Source organism: Meles meles, chromosome 17, assembly GCF_922984935.1.
Source record: "Meles meles chromosome 17, mMelMel3.1 paternal haplotype, whole genome shotgun sequence".
NCBI classification, from domain to species: Eukaryota; Metazoa; Chordata; class Mammalia; order Carnivora; family Mustelidae; genus Meles; species Meles meles.
The window spans coordinates 31,675,140-31,693,830 of record NC_060082.1 but is presented as its reverse complement, the minus strand read 5'-3'; the positions used below and the strand labels follow the sequence as shown (position 1 = coordinate 31,693,830).

General features: G+C 34.3%; 1 protein-coding gene across 5 annotated transcripts in view; it reads left to right on the top strand.

Annotated features, from left to right (window-relative positions):
• PTPRC (protein tyrosine phosphatase receptor type C) overlaps positions 1 to 18,691 on the top strand; it is a 126,619-nt gene that overhangs the window by 73,295 nt on the left and 34,633 nt on the right. For all 5 annotated transcript variants that reach the window (XM_045982416.1, XM_045982420.1, XM_045982419.1 and 2 more), the window contains 5 exons: positions 508 to 642; positions 1,836 to 1,976; positions 8,600 to 8,716; positions 13,468 to 13,626; positions 15,007 to 15,218. In XM_045982416.1, the coding sequence (XP_045838372.1) occupies positions 508 to 642; positions 1,836 to 1,976; positions 8,600 to 8,716; positions 13,468 to 13,626; positions 15,007 to 15,218 (764 nt within the window). The remainder of the gene's footprint in view (positions 1 to 507; positions 643 to 1,835; positions 1,977 to 8,599; positions 8,717 to 13,467; positions 13,627 to 15,006; positions 15,219 to 18,691) is intronic.

Here is an 18,691-nt window from a genome sequence, read left to right as displayed (position 1 = left end):
TGTATTAACCAGCTAGAATTAAAATAAAAACTTAAAAAATACATAGGTTAAAGTGATTTTCTTGAAAAATTATTGAAATAAATAATTAGAAACAGAAATGACAATTTAAAAAACACATTCCCCGAGACAGAGCCCCACATACTCTGTGTAACAATCATTTAATAAAAAAAATCAAGAGTCAATAAAAAAATTGCTGGCATAATTAAGAAAAGGAATGAAGTGAGTGTGTTAAAATATGCAAAAATCAGTGTCACCTAGACAACATTTGCTTGGGTCCCATCTTTTAAAGGTAAGATAAATTCTAAATAAAATGCTGCCAAAATGTGTGATATTAAAAAGAATAAGCTAAATAATGGAGATTTAACCCCTGAATTATTAGACTTCATCAAAATCACTCTAAGTACTTGCCAAAGACAGTATCATGCGTATAATTTCAGTCACTTGAATTGAGCATATGACACACATTATGAAACATTAAACATCTATTTCTATATTTCTTTTTGACAGATCCTGAAAGATTTTATTTGATAGATTGTACACAGAACGAAAAAGCAGATACTTCTCTTTGTTTAAAAGTAGAAATGAAAAACAAAAACAACTTCAATTGTGATGAAAATCAAATTACTTACAGATTTCAATGTGGTAAGAATATAGCTTTGATTAGAGTATTTTTATGGTAGAGAGTTGTTCTAGATATATCTAATCCTTCCTTCCTTCCCTCCCTACTATTCCTTCCTTCCTTTCTTTCTTTCTTTCTTTCTTTTCTCTTTCCTTCTTTCTCCCCCTTTCCTTTCCCTGCCACTCTCTCTCTCTCTCCCTCCTCCCCTTCCTCTCCCTTCCCCCCCCTTTTTTTTGGAGTCAAAATATTGTATTCTTCATACCACTCAAATTCACAAAAAATAACTTTCCCTAAAAGGTTTCCCTTTCCCTAAAAAATAACCTTTGAAAAAGTAAAAGTCAATTAATTTACAAGGACTTTCTTGGCAACTATTATACACGAGGTATTGCTAAGGGATTATCAGAGAAGGATGTTATAGAAAACTAAAATGCATGTACTGTTAGAACAAAAACAGGCATAAGATCATATGATTCAAGAGTTTATGTGGTCAGCCCTCAATCACCAAAATTCATAGACAACCTCAAGAACACATACATGAAAGACAAGTGGGAAAAACGCAGTAATTGCCTCTAGGAATATGGGTTTGTGTTCATATGGGGGGCAAAGTTGAGATACTAGTTATTTTTAATAATTAATGACTTAATGAATTTTTATTTCTTTTTATTTGAATTTATTAAGATGGAAGCTCCTTCCTTGGCATAAAGCCATCTGCTAAGCCATATATGGCAAGACACACACACACACGCGTGCACACACACACACACACACACACACACACACACAGGATGCAGTGTGATACCGGTTGTCATCTTCATGTTATAAAGAAGATTAATGGCTATGATATAAGTAGTATGAGGAAAGCAAGAACAAACTGATGAACTGATGGTAGAACAATGATATTTAACAATATACAATAAAATATTTATTGGACAAATTTAACTCAGGTGCAATCTCAGTTTCTGAACAGAGAACTCATTCCATCAGTTACATTAGAGATACTCTCAAATTCAGTTAGACTTTTTAATATTTTCTTTAAAATGGAGTATGGCAAAACTATGCATTATGATGGTAGTTTTTAGTATCTTTTACTTATTTATCATTTGCAAAAGTTTTCAATCTGATCGGTACTAAGTTATTATAGATATGAAATTTAAAGATAAAGTTAAGTGTGATATATTGTATTCATATACTAATATATGATACTTATTTCTTTCAGGAAATTGTACTTCATCTACTGGGGAGGAAATTAACTGTGAAGGCTTTTTACCTCAGACCAACTATTTCTGTGATTTACAAGCATCCTATGATGGCCATAAGTTTTTGTCTTTAGATAAAACTATTGAAACAGATTTGGGAAGTGAGTATACTTACATGTATATGTAAAATTTCTTCTTATGTGCTTGCAAGTCTTTGAGAATCACAGGAAATGATGCTGTAGATTTGGAGAAAGGGTTTCAGAAAATAGATATATATCAATTTTTAAAGCAGAATTTCAAAATGAATGACAGAAGATCCAAAGCTTTGTCAAATTTTGTGTGTGTTTGTTTTGGTTTTGTTTGTTTGTTTGTTGTTGTTGTTGTTGTTTCAACTGTAAATTGTAGGCCCTTGTGATATTATGGTGGAAACAAAACCAAGATAGATGATATGGTTTCTTCATGCATTTCCCATCTCCTCAGCAGCATCATTCCCTTCTTGGTGTGGTGTTGCATCCTCTGCCCCTCTACCAAACCCTGCCTTTGACAGAAGTGAGCACAGGGCTCTTAAAACACAGCAGCAAATCTAAATATTGGTGGCAAGTGAATATGTACCATGAATAAAATGCCAGCAATATAAACAATAACAAGACTATAATAGCTAGTAACAGTTGGAAAGTACCATTCTGGAAAATAATAGCATTTGGGAGCTGGAGCGGAGAAGGAAGGGAATAGTGCTAAAATTCCACTCTTATTCAGTGGAAGTATGGAGATTTTGATGAAATGTAGAATCTGCTAGGGGAAAAAAGTGTTAATTATGTGTATGACAACTTATCAGTAACCACCAAAGAAAGAGAGAGGAGGAAAAGGTAGTGGAGAAAAGGAGGAGGAAGAAACAGAGGGAGACGAAAGAGGAGGAAGAAGAAGAAGAGGAAAAGAGAAAGATTCAGGAAGAAGGAGAAAGAAGGAAGAGGTAGAGGAGGTGGAAGCGGCAGGGAGGGAAAGAGAAAGGGTGAGAAGAAATACTAGTAGAAAGCTAAATAGGTAAGATAGCAGAAATATGCCATGGTATATCAAAAGTCACCATAAATACAAATGGCCTCAATTTACCTTTTGAAACACAGATACTCAGATTTGAGTAAAGACATGTTGTGGAGGAATTTCACAGCCTGAAGGAAGACTAAGTGGTATTTTAGGAGAAATGTTATCATTTTGCTGTATGCTGAGTGACAATCAATGGAGAGTGCTTGTAAGAACAAAAACAACAAATGCAAAAATGGTAGAAGGGAGAAGATAGCTAAGTTTATAATACTAAGTTATTGAAAGAAGATAGGAAATTATATTAAGAATTTATTCACAAACTTAAAGGCTTGATTTTTAAAAGAATTCTAAAATAGACCTCTAGCAAAAAATGAAACCTCCCTATTGATTAAAAAAAAACCTCAAAAGTAGATATTTAACAAATTATAAAGCCACTTTTCATCCAATATGAAAAGTTAGATGAAATGAATAATTTTCTAGAACTTATGAATTATGAAAATTTACCTGGGAGGAATTAAAAAATTGGAATTAAATGTATAGTCCAATGTCTCTCTACTCATTTCACACTCACTGTCTGCTTCCCTCACCTGCCCTTAAGAAAATATAAAGACAAATTTGCCACATGTTCAAAGAACGGTTGGTTTCTATCTTATCCAAACTACTCAACAGGGCAGAAGACACAGAAGTCTATCAATTCATTTTAATTATTCTTGGGGTTTAGGATAGACTTAGGGTTAATATTCAGTGGATTTGCAACTTGAGTAAAACGGAGGCAACTAAAGGCCAGTTTCTCCTATGAACATAGATACTAAATAGTAATTTAAGTATTAGAAAATTGGATCCTTTAGTGTATTAAAAACACATAATCACCAAAAAAGATATACAAATGACAAATAAGAATATGAGAAGATGCTCTACATCGTATGCTATCGGAGAAATTCAAGTGACAACCAGAATGAGACACACTATGTGTCTATTAAGAGTGTCCAGAATCTGAAACACTCACAACACCAAATATTCGGAATATGTGGGACAATGTTGCAATCCAAAACAAAATCATTCATTGCTAGTAAGATTGCAAAGTGGTACAACCACTCTGGAAGACATTTTGGTGGTTTCTGCAAAATGAAACATACTATTACCATACAATCCACACTCCTTGGTATTTACTCAAAGGAGCTGAAAAGTTATGTCCACACAAAAACCTGCACAAGGATGTTTATAGCAGCTTTATTCATAATTTCCAAAACTCAGAGGCAACCAAGATGTCCTTCAGTAGGTAAATGGGTAAACTATAGGAGAACCAGACAATGGAATATTATTCAGCAGTAAAGAGAAATGAGCCGTCAAACCATGGGAAGACATGAGAGAACTTTACATGCATATTACTAAGTGAAAGAAGCCAATTTGGAAAGACTACATACTGTATGGTTCTGACTATATGGTATCCCGAAAAAGATGAAACTATGGAAGCAGTAAAAAGAGCAGTGATTGCCAGGAGCTGAAGAGGAGGGAAAAATAAATAGAGCACACAGGATTTTTAGGGCAGTAAAAATACTCTGTATGATAACATAATGATTGATACATGTCATATGATACATTTGCTCAAACCCATAGAATATAGGACACCAAGAGTGAACCCTAATATGAGTTTTAGATTCAGAGATTGTGATGTGTCAGTGGTTAATTCACCAACTTTATGATTTACCCATTTAAAGTATATAATTCAATGTTTTAAAAAATATGTTAAGACTATATTAAGGGTTGTGCAATCACCACCAGAATCAACTTTAGAACAATTTCATCACACCAGAAAGAAACCCCATATCTGTTAGCAGTCAATCACCATTTCCCTGCTACTTTCCACACCTAAACAATTACCAACCTACTTTCTGCCCCAATGAATTTGCCTATTTGGACATTTCATATAAATGGAATCATATAATATGTCATCTTTTGGAGCTGGCTTCTTTCACTTAGCTTAATGTCTTCAGGGTGCTTCCATGTTATAAAATGTATCAATACTTCCATTTTCATATGTAAGCCAATATTTATTGCCTGATAATATTCTGTTGTATGGATATACCTTATTTGTTTGTTCACTCATCAGTTGATTAGGTTGTTTCCACTTTTTTTTAATTAAAGATTTTATTTATTTATTAAACAGACAGAGATCTCAAGTAGGCAGAGAGGCAGGCAGAGAGAGAGGAGGAAGCAGGCCCCCCGCTGAGTGAAGAGCCCAATTCGGGGCTCGATCCCAGGACCCTGGGATCATGACCTGAGCCAAAGGCAGAGGCTTAACCCACTGAGCCACCCAGGTGCCCCATCCACTTTTTGATTATTACAAATAATGCTGCTATGAACATCTATTTACAAGTTTTGTGTAGACTTATGTTTTCATTACTCTTGTATTCAAACCTAGGATTGGAATTTGGGGATCATATGACAACCTTACCTTTTGAATTCTGAAGAATTGCCAATCTGTTTTCCAAAGTGGTTGCATCAATTTACATTTCCATGAACAATGCGTGAGGGTTCTAATTAACCCACATCTTCACCAACACTCATTATTGTCTGTCTTTTTTATTATAGTTATCCCAGTGGGTATAAAGTGGTATCCCACTGTGACATGGATTAATGACTGATGATTTTGAGCATGGCTTCAGGTGTCCCTTGGCTATCTGTATATCTTTTATCTATCTACTCAAATCCTTTACCAATTTTTAAATTATTTTTATTAAGTTATAAGAGTTCTTTATATTTCTAGACACGAGTCCTGTGTCAGAGATATGACTTGCAAATATTGTTTTCCATTCTGTGGGTTGTCATTTTACTTTGTTGATTACTTTTGAAACTTACAAGATTTTAATTTTGATGGAGTCCAACTTACTAATTTTTATTCTTTTGCTTATGTTTTGGTATCACCTTTAAAACACATTTCCAAAACCAAAATAATGCAGATTTATTCCTATGTTCTCTTCTAATAGTTTTATAGTTTTATCTCCTACTAAATATAACACTATTAATCCATTTTGAGTTAATATTTGTATACAGTATGAGTTAAGGTTCAATTTCATACTTTTGATGTGGCTATCCATTTGTTCTAGCACCATTTTAACCATAATGATGGGCTTATTTCTGGATACTAAGGTCTATTCCATTGATCTACAGATCTATTCTTACGCTACTATCACTGTTGATTTCTATTGCTTCATATAAGTTTTGAAATCAGAAATAGTGATTTCCTCAACTTTTTCTTCAAAATTATTTTGGTTATTCAAGTTTTCATGAAATTACATGTGAATTTTAGGAACAACTTGTCCATTTCTACAGATAAGCCAGTTAGGATTCTGATAGTAGTTGCATTGAACCTGTATAAATCAATTTAGAGAGTAATGCCATCTCAACAATGTTAGTACTTCAGTCCATGAATATGGGGTGTTTTCCCATTAATTTAAGTCTTCTTTAAGCTATTAAAAAATTTTGTAGTTTCCTGTACATAAAATTTGCACTTCTTTCGTTGAATTTATTTCTAGTTTTAAATTTATTCTTGCTTATATATGGTAGCATTTTCTTAATTTAATTTAATTTGTTTATCTCTAGTATATATACATACAATTGATTTTCTGTGTTGATCTTGCAGTCAGCCACATTACTGAACTTGTTAATTAATGATAATATCACAGAATTTTTGATAGACCATACTAACGTGATTCTAAATTTCATATGGAAGGGCTAGCTAAGGACTAAGGGAGTTGCCTAAATCTGCCTCCTGATAACCCTCCAAAACAAAATCACAAGAAGAAAAATGAAACTACATTAAAATGTTCCTAGCATGCTTAAAAAAATTAATACTTTTTGAATATTAATTACTAAAATTGTTGCAATCTTTATAAATAAATGTAAGAAAAGAGAAATCCTAGGAACATTTTTTTGTAAGTGAATGTATATTTTATCTGTAAAAAGTATGGAGGAAAGGGTAGTCTTTTTTCAACAAATGATCCAGGTATCCCTATAGAAGAAAAAATGGACATCAGTCTTTACCTCTCAATAAGCACAAAAATTAACTCAAAATGGATTGCAGATGTAAACATTAAAGTTAAAACTATAAAATGTCTAGACAAAGACAATAGAAAAAAATCTTTGCTACTTTGGTCCAGGCAAAGATTTCCTAGTTCTCAAAAAGCAAGAATCATAAAGAAAAAATTTTATAAATTAGACCTCATCAAAATTGAATGTCTTTCTCTTTAAATAAAGCCAATAAGGAAATAAAAAGCAATCAAGCCATGATAGGAAAATATCCACAATTAATTTTTCAGCAAAAGAATTTTCTCCAGAATATATAGAGAACTCTTCCAAATACAAAATTAGACACCAACTGACCAAATTAAAAATAGTCAGACATTTTGAACGTATGTTTCACAAAAGAAGATATGCGAATTGCCAATAAGCACATATAAAGATGCTCAATATCATTAGTCATCTGGGAAATGCAAATTAAAACAACTATGAGAGGATGACAACATGACACACCCACTAAAATGGCTAACATTAAAAAGATTGACAATACTAGTGGTGGAGAATGTAAGGTAATAACTTAGAAATTTTACTCCAAGTATTTGCCAAAGAGAAAAAAACATGGGGGCATCTGGGTGGCTCAGTTGGTTAAGCCTCTGCCTTCAACTCAGGTCATGATCCCAGGGTCCTGGGATTGAGCTCCATGTCAGGCTCTCTGCTCAGCGGGGAGCCTCCTTCTTCACCTCTCTCTCTGCCTGCTTGTGTTCTCTCTCTCTCTCTTTCTCTGTCAAATAAATAAATAAAATATTTTAAAAAATAGAAAAAAACATGTCTTCACAGTGAGTTCTACCCAAAGATTCATAGCAGATTGACTCACAGTAGCTGAAAATCTGCAAGTACCCGCAATGTCCCAATAATAGTTGAATGAATAAAAAAAATGTGGTGTATGCTCACGGTGGAATACTACTCATGAAATAAAAGAACCAACTCCTGATACATGCAACAACATGAATGACTCTCTAGAACATTATATCGAGTGCCATATACTAAACATAAAAAAAAAAACCACTTACTACTTGATTTTATCTATGTGAAATGGGTGAAAAAAATGAATTTAATCTATAGGAACAGAAAGCAGTTCAGAGGGTGTTGGGATTGGACAAGGGAGCTGAGTTGACAGGGAAGTGTCACAGAACTTTTTGGGGATGATAGAGATAGTTTAGGTCTTAACTGTGGTGGTGGTTAGGTAGATACATATATTTGTCAAACGTCATACATTTTTACCTCAAATTAGTATGCCTTACTGTAAATTGTACCTGATAAGTTTGATCTAGGCATTTATTACATTCTCCATCTCAAGTTATGATGACTAGTTACTGGAGGCTTCCAAATAATGACAGTTAAGTTTATCAGTACTACCAATGACAGATTTTCACCACAGTGGAATCTAGAAATCCCAAGATGAATCATAATATATATAAAAGGAAGAGGATATTCTCAGAGGTTTTCAGGTCAGTGGACTCTTTCAGGTCCATGGTGCCACTTTAGAGTGACATTTCCTCTGTTAAGGGACCTCCAAGCAAATTGGTTAAGACCAGATGTCTTTCTTTTAATTTCACGATTAATTCATAGTTAAAATGTGGTTATTGATCATCATAATTATAATAGGAAGAATGGTTTTTTTCCATGTCTTTTTTTTTCATATTTTATATTCTTATTCTTTTAACAGGGCCAGGCTTACCTCAGGATTTTAACTGCCGTGATAAAAATGCAACTAGCATCATGCTCACCTGGAAACCCCCTACGGATATTTTTCATAATTATACTCTTTGTTACGAGAACACAGGTAATTTGTTTAAGATATAATTGCATATCAGGAAAGATAATTCCAGAAGTGAAAAACGCTAGAAATGGGGGTTGAGCTAGTGAGTGACTGTGATGTGCACCATAAATGCCTTGATTTTAGAACTGCTTCCACTCCTTATGGGCTCTCCAGTCTCTGACATGACTAATGCTTAGAACATCCACAGTATTTGCTTGTCTTTCTTGATCTGTCTTAGTTCTAATCTTTACACTCCAAAGCCTGGAGAAAAAAATATCTGCAAGATAATACTCATTATTATTTTCCAAATATTATGTAAGTTGCATGGTTCAAACTCCTTATTCAGGCTCACAAAGAAACAAATACCTCTCCAAACTTGCTCCTGGTGGTATACACAAAATATTGGATGAATAAATAGGAAAGTTTGCCGAATTTAGCCACGGAAGCCAGTTTAATGGCAGAGGAATCTTGGAGCATAGTTCTAGTTAAAGTTAGACTTTGTAGAAATAAATGTCATTCAAAAAAATGTGCTACAACCAGTTCGGCCATGAGCCCTTCAAATGAGAGTCTATTTAAGGGGAAAAAAAAAAAACAAAACATCTCCTGGATAACTTCAGGTATCCAAAATGCTTGTAGAAAACTGTAGGCATCACTGGACCCCCTCCCAGCCAACTCAGCATGTGAGAGCTCACTTGCCAATCCTTTACTTGTAGCTTAAAGTAGGCTGGAGCTGAATATCCGGCCTGAATTCCATCTGAATTCCATCTCTTTGCTTGGTAGGAAAGAAAACAGACATACATTTAAAATTCTGAAATCGCTTGTTTCTAGCATATTAGTTTATATTTTGATAACATTGTTCCTGCTGGTTGTTTGACTCTTAATAATGAAACTACTAAAGCAAAGTTAAATACACATGCATTTTCAAATTAGCATGAGGATTCAAAGGCTGTGGAGAAGAAATGCATGCCTTCTATTTGCTGTAATGGTAATTTCAAAAGTTAGGTCTATGGGAAAAGAAAATTGAAATTACAGGAAGATAAAACAGCAAGACAATTAGATACTTGCTCAGACCCTTCTTGTACAAACTTCCTTGGTTTGGATTCTGTATGAACACATTGTTTGGCTTTCTTTTCTCTTTTCTGAGTCTTCTACTCACTATTCCTAACTGTACTCTTCCTTTTCCAAACTCTCTCCTACGGAGTATTTTGAATGGAAGAGTATACAGTGAAAATTTATGAGTGGTGTTTATGGCTTCTTTGTACTCTGCACAGCTTTTAAAAAATTTCTACTTTAAGACTCAGGTTAAGGAGGATGTAATTATTAGCAGTCTGACAAGTTTTGTTTTATTTTAGTTTTATTTTCTTTGCAACTAGACAGCTCCTTTTTATTTAGTGCTTCCAAATATCTAAATGTAACATTTGAACAGGATTGGGGGGAAAGAAGGGAGAGCTGGCAGATATCAGGCTATGTGTGTCCTTCTATTTCACTTTTCATGTTTTCCTCCATTTCCCCCCAAATCAACTGCCGTAAGAAGAAAGGTGTTCTGCTGTTCTATTCATCTCCAACGTATGCCATGAGATCCTCTTCAATTTTATCAGGGAGTTGATAGGATTTTAACATTGTTAAAATGATTATTTTAACTACTCTCATTATTTCAAGTAATATCACTATTAAAAATCCGCAGGAATAAAGTCTATGAAGTACTATTGCAGATGATATTGCTTTTTAGTTGGGTATTACATTTGATTTCATTATTTCATAATCCAATCATTTCAGTGTCTCTGAAAGCTACATATTGAGGGAGAACGAAAATGTAGTTTCCTACATTTACTTAGTTTCCTCTTTGTTGGATGTTTTCATAATATTTTAAGATTTTGTTAAGCATTTCAATAATAACTCTGAAAAAAGAAATGTATCCATTGTTCATGTGAAGCAACTCAGGATCACAGAACTTCTGATAAATGTTCAAATTCAACAGCTTGAACTGTGCTCTTTTGGCTACTGTGTTGTTCCTGTTTTTAGCATGAGCTACTTTGAGAGACTGCAGTATTTTATATTAACTTAAGGATGACAAGTGACAAGAAGTTCCCCCCAATAATGGGAAAGAGCCATCTATGCTTTGTAGCATCCAAAGTACTATATTTGTGTGTTTGTGTGTGTGTGTGTGTGTGAAGGGTGGGCGGGGGAAGGGGCAAGGAGAGAGGGAGAGGGTGAATCTGAAGCAGATTCCACGCTCATTGAGGAGCCCGACACAGGGTCCAATCTCAGCACCCGAGACCCAGGCGCTCCCACGTACTATTTTCAAAAGTTACTGAAACCAGTGTGTGCCTTTCAAGACCACAATGATGTTGCTGGAAATTTTGTGTATTACATTTTTTTTTTTAAGAAGAAAGATATTTTTCCCCCTTCGAGCACAAAATTCTTTGGGGATCAATAGGTTTATACTATTTGGCATAGTGTTCAAGAAGATATTTCAGAGTAGTCTTAGAAGCTGTGGATTTCCCAAGGTATTTTTTTTTTCTTAAACAAAGAAGTGACAAGTGAGAAAGCCAGTGTCTTTCTAACCCTTTCCCGTCAACATGCATGACTTAAAATTTCATGTCTCTGTTGCTCTAAGAAAAGACAAATTTCAAGCACTATGTCAAATAAGTCCTTAGTGTGTTTAATATTGTACTTCTGCTGTCAAAGTCCTGAGAAAAAGTGTTCAAATACGTGGAAGAGGCAGAGATATTCACATAAAGTATTTTGACATTTCAACCAAAGCTTGAGACCCTTTGCAATCGGAAATGAACATTCCCAACCACCCTTCTAAGCACTGAAAACTTTAATCCCAAACAGCAGTATCTTTTGAACAACACATTCTTCAAAATTAAATCACCAATTTGACTTTTGTCAAATTAGCTAAGATAAAATCTTTACAGAAGTACATAAATCAATCATTTTGAAGCAGAATGGTTGTCAGGTTTCATATGCAAACATACAAAATTAGGTCACTGAATGGAAGCCAGAGTGACCTTGAGAATAGCATCTTGATGCTTAGATTTTATCTGGTATTGTTCTAGCAGTCAGATCCTATATAAGGAGTGAGTGGAAGTCTTGAGTGAGGGGTCAGGGAGAGTTATGCCTGCCCCTCTCTTGAGCTAACACCTTTCCTGACCTCAAAGAGAATTCTCACTAGAGATAGAGTAGAACTGAGCTGCCAGGTATAAATCAATTAACTCCAGCTTTGGGGATTTCTGAGAATATAGACATCTGGGGATTTCTGAGAAAATAGACATTTAATCATTTAATTAGAAGAGTCATTTTATCTTACTTATTATTTAGCATTCCATGGTAAGGTCGAGATATTACTATAATCTCAATACTATGGATAAGTAACTGAGACAAGAAATTAACAGGTTAGATCTTATACTGTTTCTGCAAATCCATAGGCATGTCAAGCTGGACCAGAGAAGTGAAGTATCCAGGTTCAAAAACAACTTGGCCCCACTGCAAACCCTTGTCCCTTCTTCCACAGCAGACAATATGCACAGTGGTGAAGGCAAGAGCATAGACCCTAGAACCTCAATGCTTGGGTCTCATCCTGGCTCTGTTCCTCCTTTCCTGTGAGATCATAGACTGATTGCTTCATGTTTCTATGGCTCAGTTTTCTCATCTGTAAAATTGGATGAAACTAAGAGAGCCAGCCTATAGAGTTGTGGTGATGGCTAATTCGTTCATGTACACCAAGTAAAATCATGCTTGGCACATGGAATGATCTAGTCATTATCTTTTATCATCAACCTTATTATTATTACTATTATCACTATAATTGCTAGCAGCATCATGCTGCTGCCAACTCTAATCTTCCTTTAATTACATCCTGATTGTCTTTTAATAAGTTTTGATTGATACCACTTGGCTACTCAAAAATGGTGGCTAGTGAATTTTCAATTTAACAAATGCTAATTCTTCTGCTTGAATGTCAAAACATATTTAAACAAGATCCTACCTGCCATATGCCTCCCTGACCAGAATCTGCTATCCTAGTCAGGCTTGTCCCTACATTCAGAATGCTCCTTCTTTCATTTGTAATGCTTTCTCTTATTCCTTATGCCAACATAGTTATTAGTCCTTGAATGGATTCTGTGCCTCAAATCCATAACAGTAACTAATATCAGTGTTCAAAGTTCAAAGGTTGCATATTAGAAAAAGACTCCTTTCTTTTTCTAATTTTTCTAATTCTTTTTCTTTTCTAAAGACTGCCTTTCTAAAACAATACAACTCAAGACTTTCATAAAAGTCATTGTGGGCTGTGTTTTCTCAGAAAGGAAGGAGACCACCTTCACAAATATACTTGAACTTGTTAAATGTTTTATGTTCCAAGTCAATCATATGAAATTATATTTTTGAATATTTGAGTTTATTTACAATAAATGAATTTGTTCAATACATTTGCTGATAATTGTATATACAGTACTTCTGAATACCAAGGATCTATATCTTTCTCAGTCTCTCAGTTTGGAGTTGGTTCAAAATGATTTAGCGTAGAGGGGCACCTGGGTGGCTCAGTCCTTAAGCTTCTGACTTGGGCTCAGAGTCAGGCTCCCTGCTTGGCGGGAAGTCAGCTTCTCCCTCTTCACTCCCCCTGCTTGTGTTCCCTCTCTCACTGTCTCTCTCTCTGTCAAATTAAATACATACAATTTTTTAAAAAATGATTTAATATAGAGTCCAAATTAAATATGTGGCAATCCTGACTTTTAATGACTTAGTAAATGTTTACATTTTTCCCCAAGCTGAAAGATGCATAAATCTGGATAATATGAAGATCCAATATACATTGTCAGGTTTGGTACCTTATACAAACTACACAATATCATTAAATGCCTATGCCATTGGAAAAGTACAACGTAATGGAGATGCTGTGAGGGAAAGATGTCCTACAGCAACAGCAGGTAAGTTCTATGCTTTGATGCTTCTCTCTGTGAATGGCAAGGTGCAAAGTGTAAACTTTTGAGTATACAATCCATCTATCTTTGTGCTTCATTTAGGAAACACATTGAGATGGCACATGTGTTAACATCTAGGGTTTATAATAATTTAAAATACAATAATTTAAAAACTGTTATCCTGGGTTTTCTGTATACTACATATATCATCATAGAATTGTAAGAATGAAGCAGAGGGCATATCAACAGGTGTAATTTTTAAGGTTTCAATTTAGGTACCTAATCAACTTAGAGAGAAATGCATTATCTGTTGTTTTCTTTCTCATCTAGAAATATCAACTATAATCAGACACCTAATGATGTCTCACTTTGAAAGCAAAGTGTTCACTTGCTAACCTCTGCTTACCTCACAAAACGTCCTATAAAACACAACATTTTTTGGCATTTTCTTCTCTTTGTTATACTGAACTATCTACTATTTTATTTTATGGCACATTTTCCACCTGAGGTTTCCTTTCAGGGGCATTTGCCTCTTGCCACCTGTATGATATTTCCATAGTTTCTAAGATCTAAAGCTAGATCGATCTCTGAGGTGAATGTTAACTCCATTAAGTCAGGAAGGAAGAAATAGCCCTGTGTAAGGCAGTATTTGTAGCTCCAGAGATCCTAACTGGCACCAGGCTTATGAAGAAAAATTTTCTCATTTAGGGCTGGGCGCAGAATGCTCTTAGTGAAATTTAAAGTCATTTAGGTTCTGGTTTTAAAAGTCTAGATCCTTGAACTTTATGGTTTTATTGTTTTTCTAAATCTCTGTGAAGTCACAAAAAATGAAGATAATTTGTTGCTGCTCCCAAAGAATGAAACCACGTAGGTGGTTACAGGATAACATAAGCATCTCAAGAATGGAGAAGCTGGGTTCTGTTGGTACAGTGCAACTCTTGATTTTGGGTTTGTGAGTTTGAGCCCCATGTTGGGTATAGAGATTACTGAAAAATAAAAGTCTTAAAACAATGCAGGTGCTGGACTGTATGTAAACCTTCAGGGTCCCCATATCATCCTTTCTTTTATCCTTGCCCCTCTTTTCCCCTCCCCTTCACCTCCCTCTCTTTCCTTCTATTCTATAATTCTACATACTCCCTGTAGGGGATAGCATAAACTCTCATGATTTCAAGTGCAACACAGATGCTAATATTCACTGAATGACAAGGTGATTTGTTTTTGGGTGTTTTGGTACAACATTTTGATGGATGTACTATTATAACTTCCTCATCTATAACCACCAAATTCACACTTAAAATAATTTATATCGTACATTTACATTGCCAAGTAATTTTAATATGCATTTACACAGTGATTCAAGTAACAAATCTTTCTTCATTTTGATAGCTCCAGGCCCAGTCAACAACTTACATGCTTCACTGAAAACAGATAATAGTATAATTGTGACTTGTAAGCCTCCCACCATATATAATGGCCCCATGGATGGCAACTACCATCTGAAAGTCAAAACTGGAGGTGGTGATGTTAAAGAAGAAACATTAAATTCTTGTGATTTCTCTGTAGAAGATCTTCAGTATTCAACAACATATGAATTTGAGGTAAGATTTTAATTTCTATAATCACTATAGTACGACATACATTATAATGACTGTCATGTCATATTTACATCATACTAAGGCCAGTGTTCATGTGAACTTGAGAAACTGCCTAATGAAATCAAGCTCTGAAGTCTTGAATATTTGATGTCAAACTTTGAATCCCTAGTTCTAAAAACAGTGATTTCAAGCAAATTTTTTTGGGAATATTTTTGACCTTCAATATGATTTACTTAAAGCAAAATTATTGCTCCTCTGTCAAGAAGCACAACATTTTCATGCAGTGGATTATTTATTTGTCAAATTTTTCATTTACCTTGAATTTATCTTTATTAACATGACTTTTTAAGTTGCAAAATATTTTACAGGTACACTGAGGTGAGAAAAGAGTAGAAATAAATATTAGGAAATACGAGTGAACATAGAGAATTAAAAAGCTCATCTGTAAGCTTACTGTGTACTGATCATTTTTCGTGAATGTACTCCTAAAATGAAAAAAACTCAGTCTTTCTCCTGGTTGTAGGGGAAAACCTCAGTTCAGTCTTCTCTTGTATGTTCCTCTCTGTGAGTCTCCTGTGCTCTTCACATGCAACACTAAACTGACACCTCGGGTCACAAAACGTGTGGAGCCTTTTCCCCACATCAACAAGTCTTTGTGGCACCAGCTGGGTGTCCTACAATTTAATTCAAATCTGACCCTACCTATCTGGAGACAGTGGCAGATTCCAGTGGTGAAGGGCTTGGTCCCACGAGACTGTTCCCATTCCTCTTCAGATGTTGACTGCAAGGACCTGGTCCCTAGGTTACCCTCAACTTTTGTCCAGTGGGGCTATAAATTGGGCATTCCCATGACCCTCTCCTCAGGTCTGACTGCGTGGCCCACAGGACTCAGGGAAACACTTATTCACATTTATTTATTTATTTATTATTTATTTATACCAGTTCATTAAAGGATGTGATGAAGGGTATAGATGCAGTCAGATGAAGAGAGAGGGTGATGTCTGAGAAGGCCCCAAGTACAGCGCCTTCTGCCTCCGTGAAGTTGGGATGTACCATTCTCCTGATGTAGATGTGTTCACCAACCTGATAGCTCCCCAAATGTTGTTCTTTGGAGATTTTAAGGAGTCTTCATCATGTAGATGTGATCAGTCATTAACTTCATTTTCAGCCCGTCTACCTTCTCAAGAGAATGAGAGGCAGGACTGAAAATTCCAAACTTCTACTCATCTTTCCAGTGACTAGTCACCTCATTAGAATGAAAGACACTCCTATCACCAGGGAAATTGTAAGGATTTCAGGAATTCTATGCCAGGAACCAAGGGCAAAGACCAGTATATATTTTCTATTACCTCACAACTTCCATAACCTGTAATGCATATTTATATATATTCAGCATATATATTATCAACATTTTGAACATGCAGTTTTTCACATATCACTATATCATGAACAGTTTTCCATGTTAAATATTCTGCTACTATGCAATTTTTAATTGCTGTGTAAGATTCTATCATATGGCTTTATCACATTCTATTAACTGTGCTTGTTTTCATCTCCATTGTAGACAATAATCACTAAACACACTTATTGGTAAACAGAAAAATCTTTGAATCTGTCTTTAATCACTTCAGTTTAAATAAATTCCTGGAAATAAATGTATTGGTTTAAAAAGAATTTACATGTATTTTAAGAATTTTTGTGATAAATTTTTTTCCCTCTAAGTTACCAAATTACACTTCCCATAAACAGTATATGAAGTGATTGCGGTTAAGTCTCACAATACTGGGCATGCCCTTCTTTTTCTTTGATGTGTAGTAAGTGAAATATGGTATTAACATCTCTTTTTGTTTTAATGGAGTTTATTTACTGATGAAGATAAACATAGTTTTTGTCATGCTCTTATTGGTCTTGTGGTACCATACTTTTTACCTCCTTTGCCAAGTTTTATTTGGGGAAGTTTGATATTGATGTTATTAAAGTCTTTGTCGTATAAGTTGCAAATTTTGTTTCCGAGTTGCAGTTTGCTTTTTAATTTTATTTATAACACTGAGTCATATACAATTTTTCCTTTTATTTTTATTTAGTCAAATTTATCAGTTTTATTTCTGATTTGATGGAAATTTAAACAGTCTATAGTTGACTGCTCAATATAATCTTGGCAACTGGCTTCATATCTTTAATCACTTAAAGAAATGTTTATGTATATATAGTAATGTATATAAATAGATAAACTTTCTTGTTGTTTCTCTGTTTAATCAGAGATATAGGTTAGACTTTATCACATGTTTTTATTGTACTATATTAGATGATGCCATGGTTGTGATGACAAGATGTGATTTGTTTATATGGTGAATTATAGTAATAGGTTTTGTAATGCTAAACCATGTCACATTCTAAGAAAAAAATCTTGCTCTGTTGTTATGTATTATTTCCTGAAAGTATTATTGAATTCAATGGCTTACTTTTTTTAAGTCTTTATGAATGGATATTCATAAATGAGATCATTCAATAAGTGGGTAGAAGTAGTGGGCATAGCCATTTGGTATAGGTGTGGGCATGCTCCATTCTTAATATATTTTGGTACAAAGGTTATGCTAACCTGATAAAGCACGTTGGAGACATTTTCCTGGTTTTGTACATTTTATAAATTTAATTAATATAGGGATGATTTGTTCTCTGAATAATTTGTTTTAATCCTTTTAACACAGAGGAATTTCTTCTGAACCATTTACATTTTCTTCCAATATTATTGTTCTTTACAGATATTTTACACTTTGTGAGGGTGTTATTTATTTTTTCAAGGAATAGTCCATGTAAAAGAAATATTTTGTTATTGCATATCATGTCCATTATATGTCATCTCCCATTACTTTTCTAGCACCCATTAGGCTACATTTCTTTTCAGTTTCTCAACCACATCTGTACAGGTACTCTACCTGATGCTCTTCTCTCTTTCTAGAATTTTCTTTTCCCATTTGTCAATAAAAGTTATTTTGGAAAAATATAGAGAAACGTCATATTAAAATACAATCTTCAAATTCAAATTAGTATATTATTATCTAGTTATCCATTTTTCCCTACCCTCCAAAAGATTGTCTCTTGTTTTCTTCATTGCATGTACCGTAATCATTTTCATGTTTCTTTTTGTTTCTACTACAACATTTATGCCATCACGAGGTACCAATCATTTTAGTTTTCATCATCACTGTGATCTCTGGTTAATAGAATAATAAAGTTGTTTCTATCATTCTTAATTTATTACTTTTCTTTTTTGTAGATTTATTTTTATATTCTGGTAATTTAGGAATGAAAGTGGTTTTTTGTCCATTTCTTTCTTTTTTTATTTTCTAAAAACAAAACAAAAGAAATCTATGAACTGTCCTTTGGTAAAATTTTGATGGGTATACCATGTCTGTGATATTTATTACTAATTTTTGAATGGCTGACATAAAATTTAATGAGTGGATTTTTAGAGT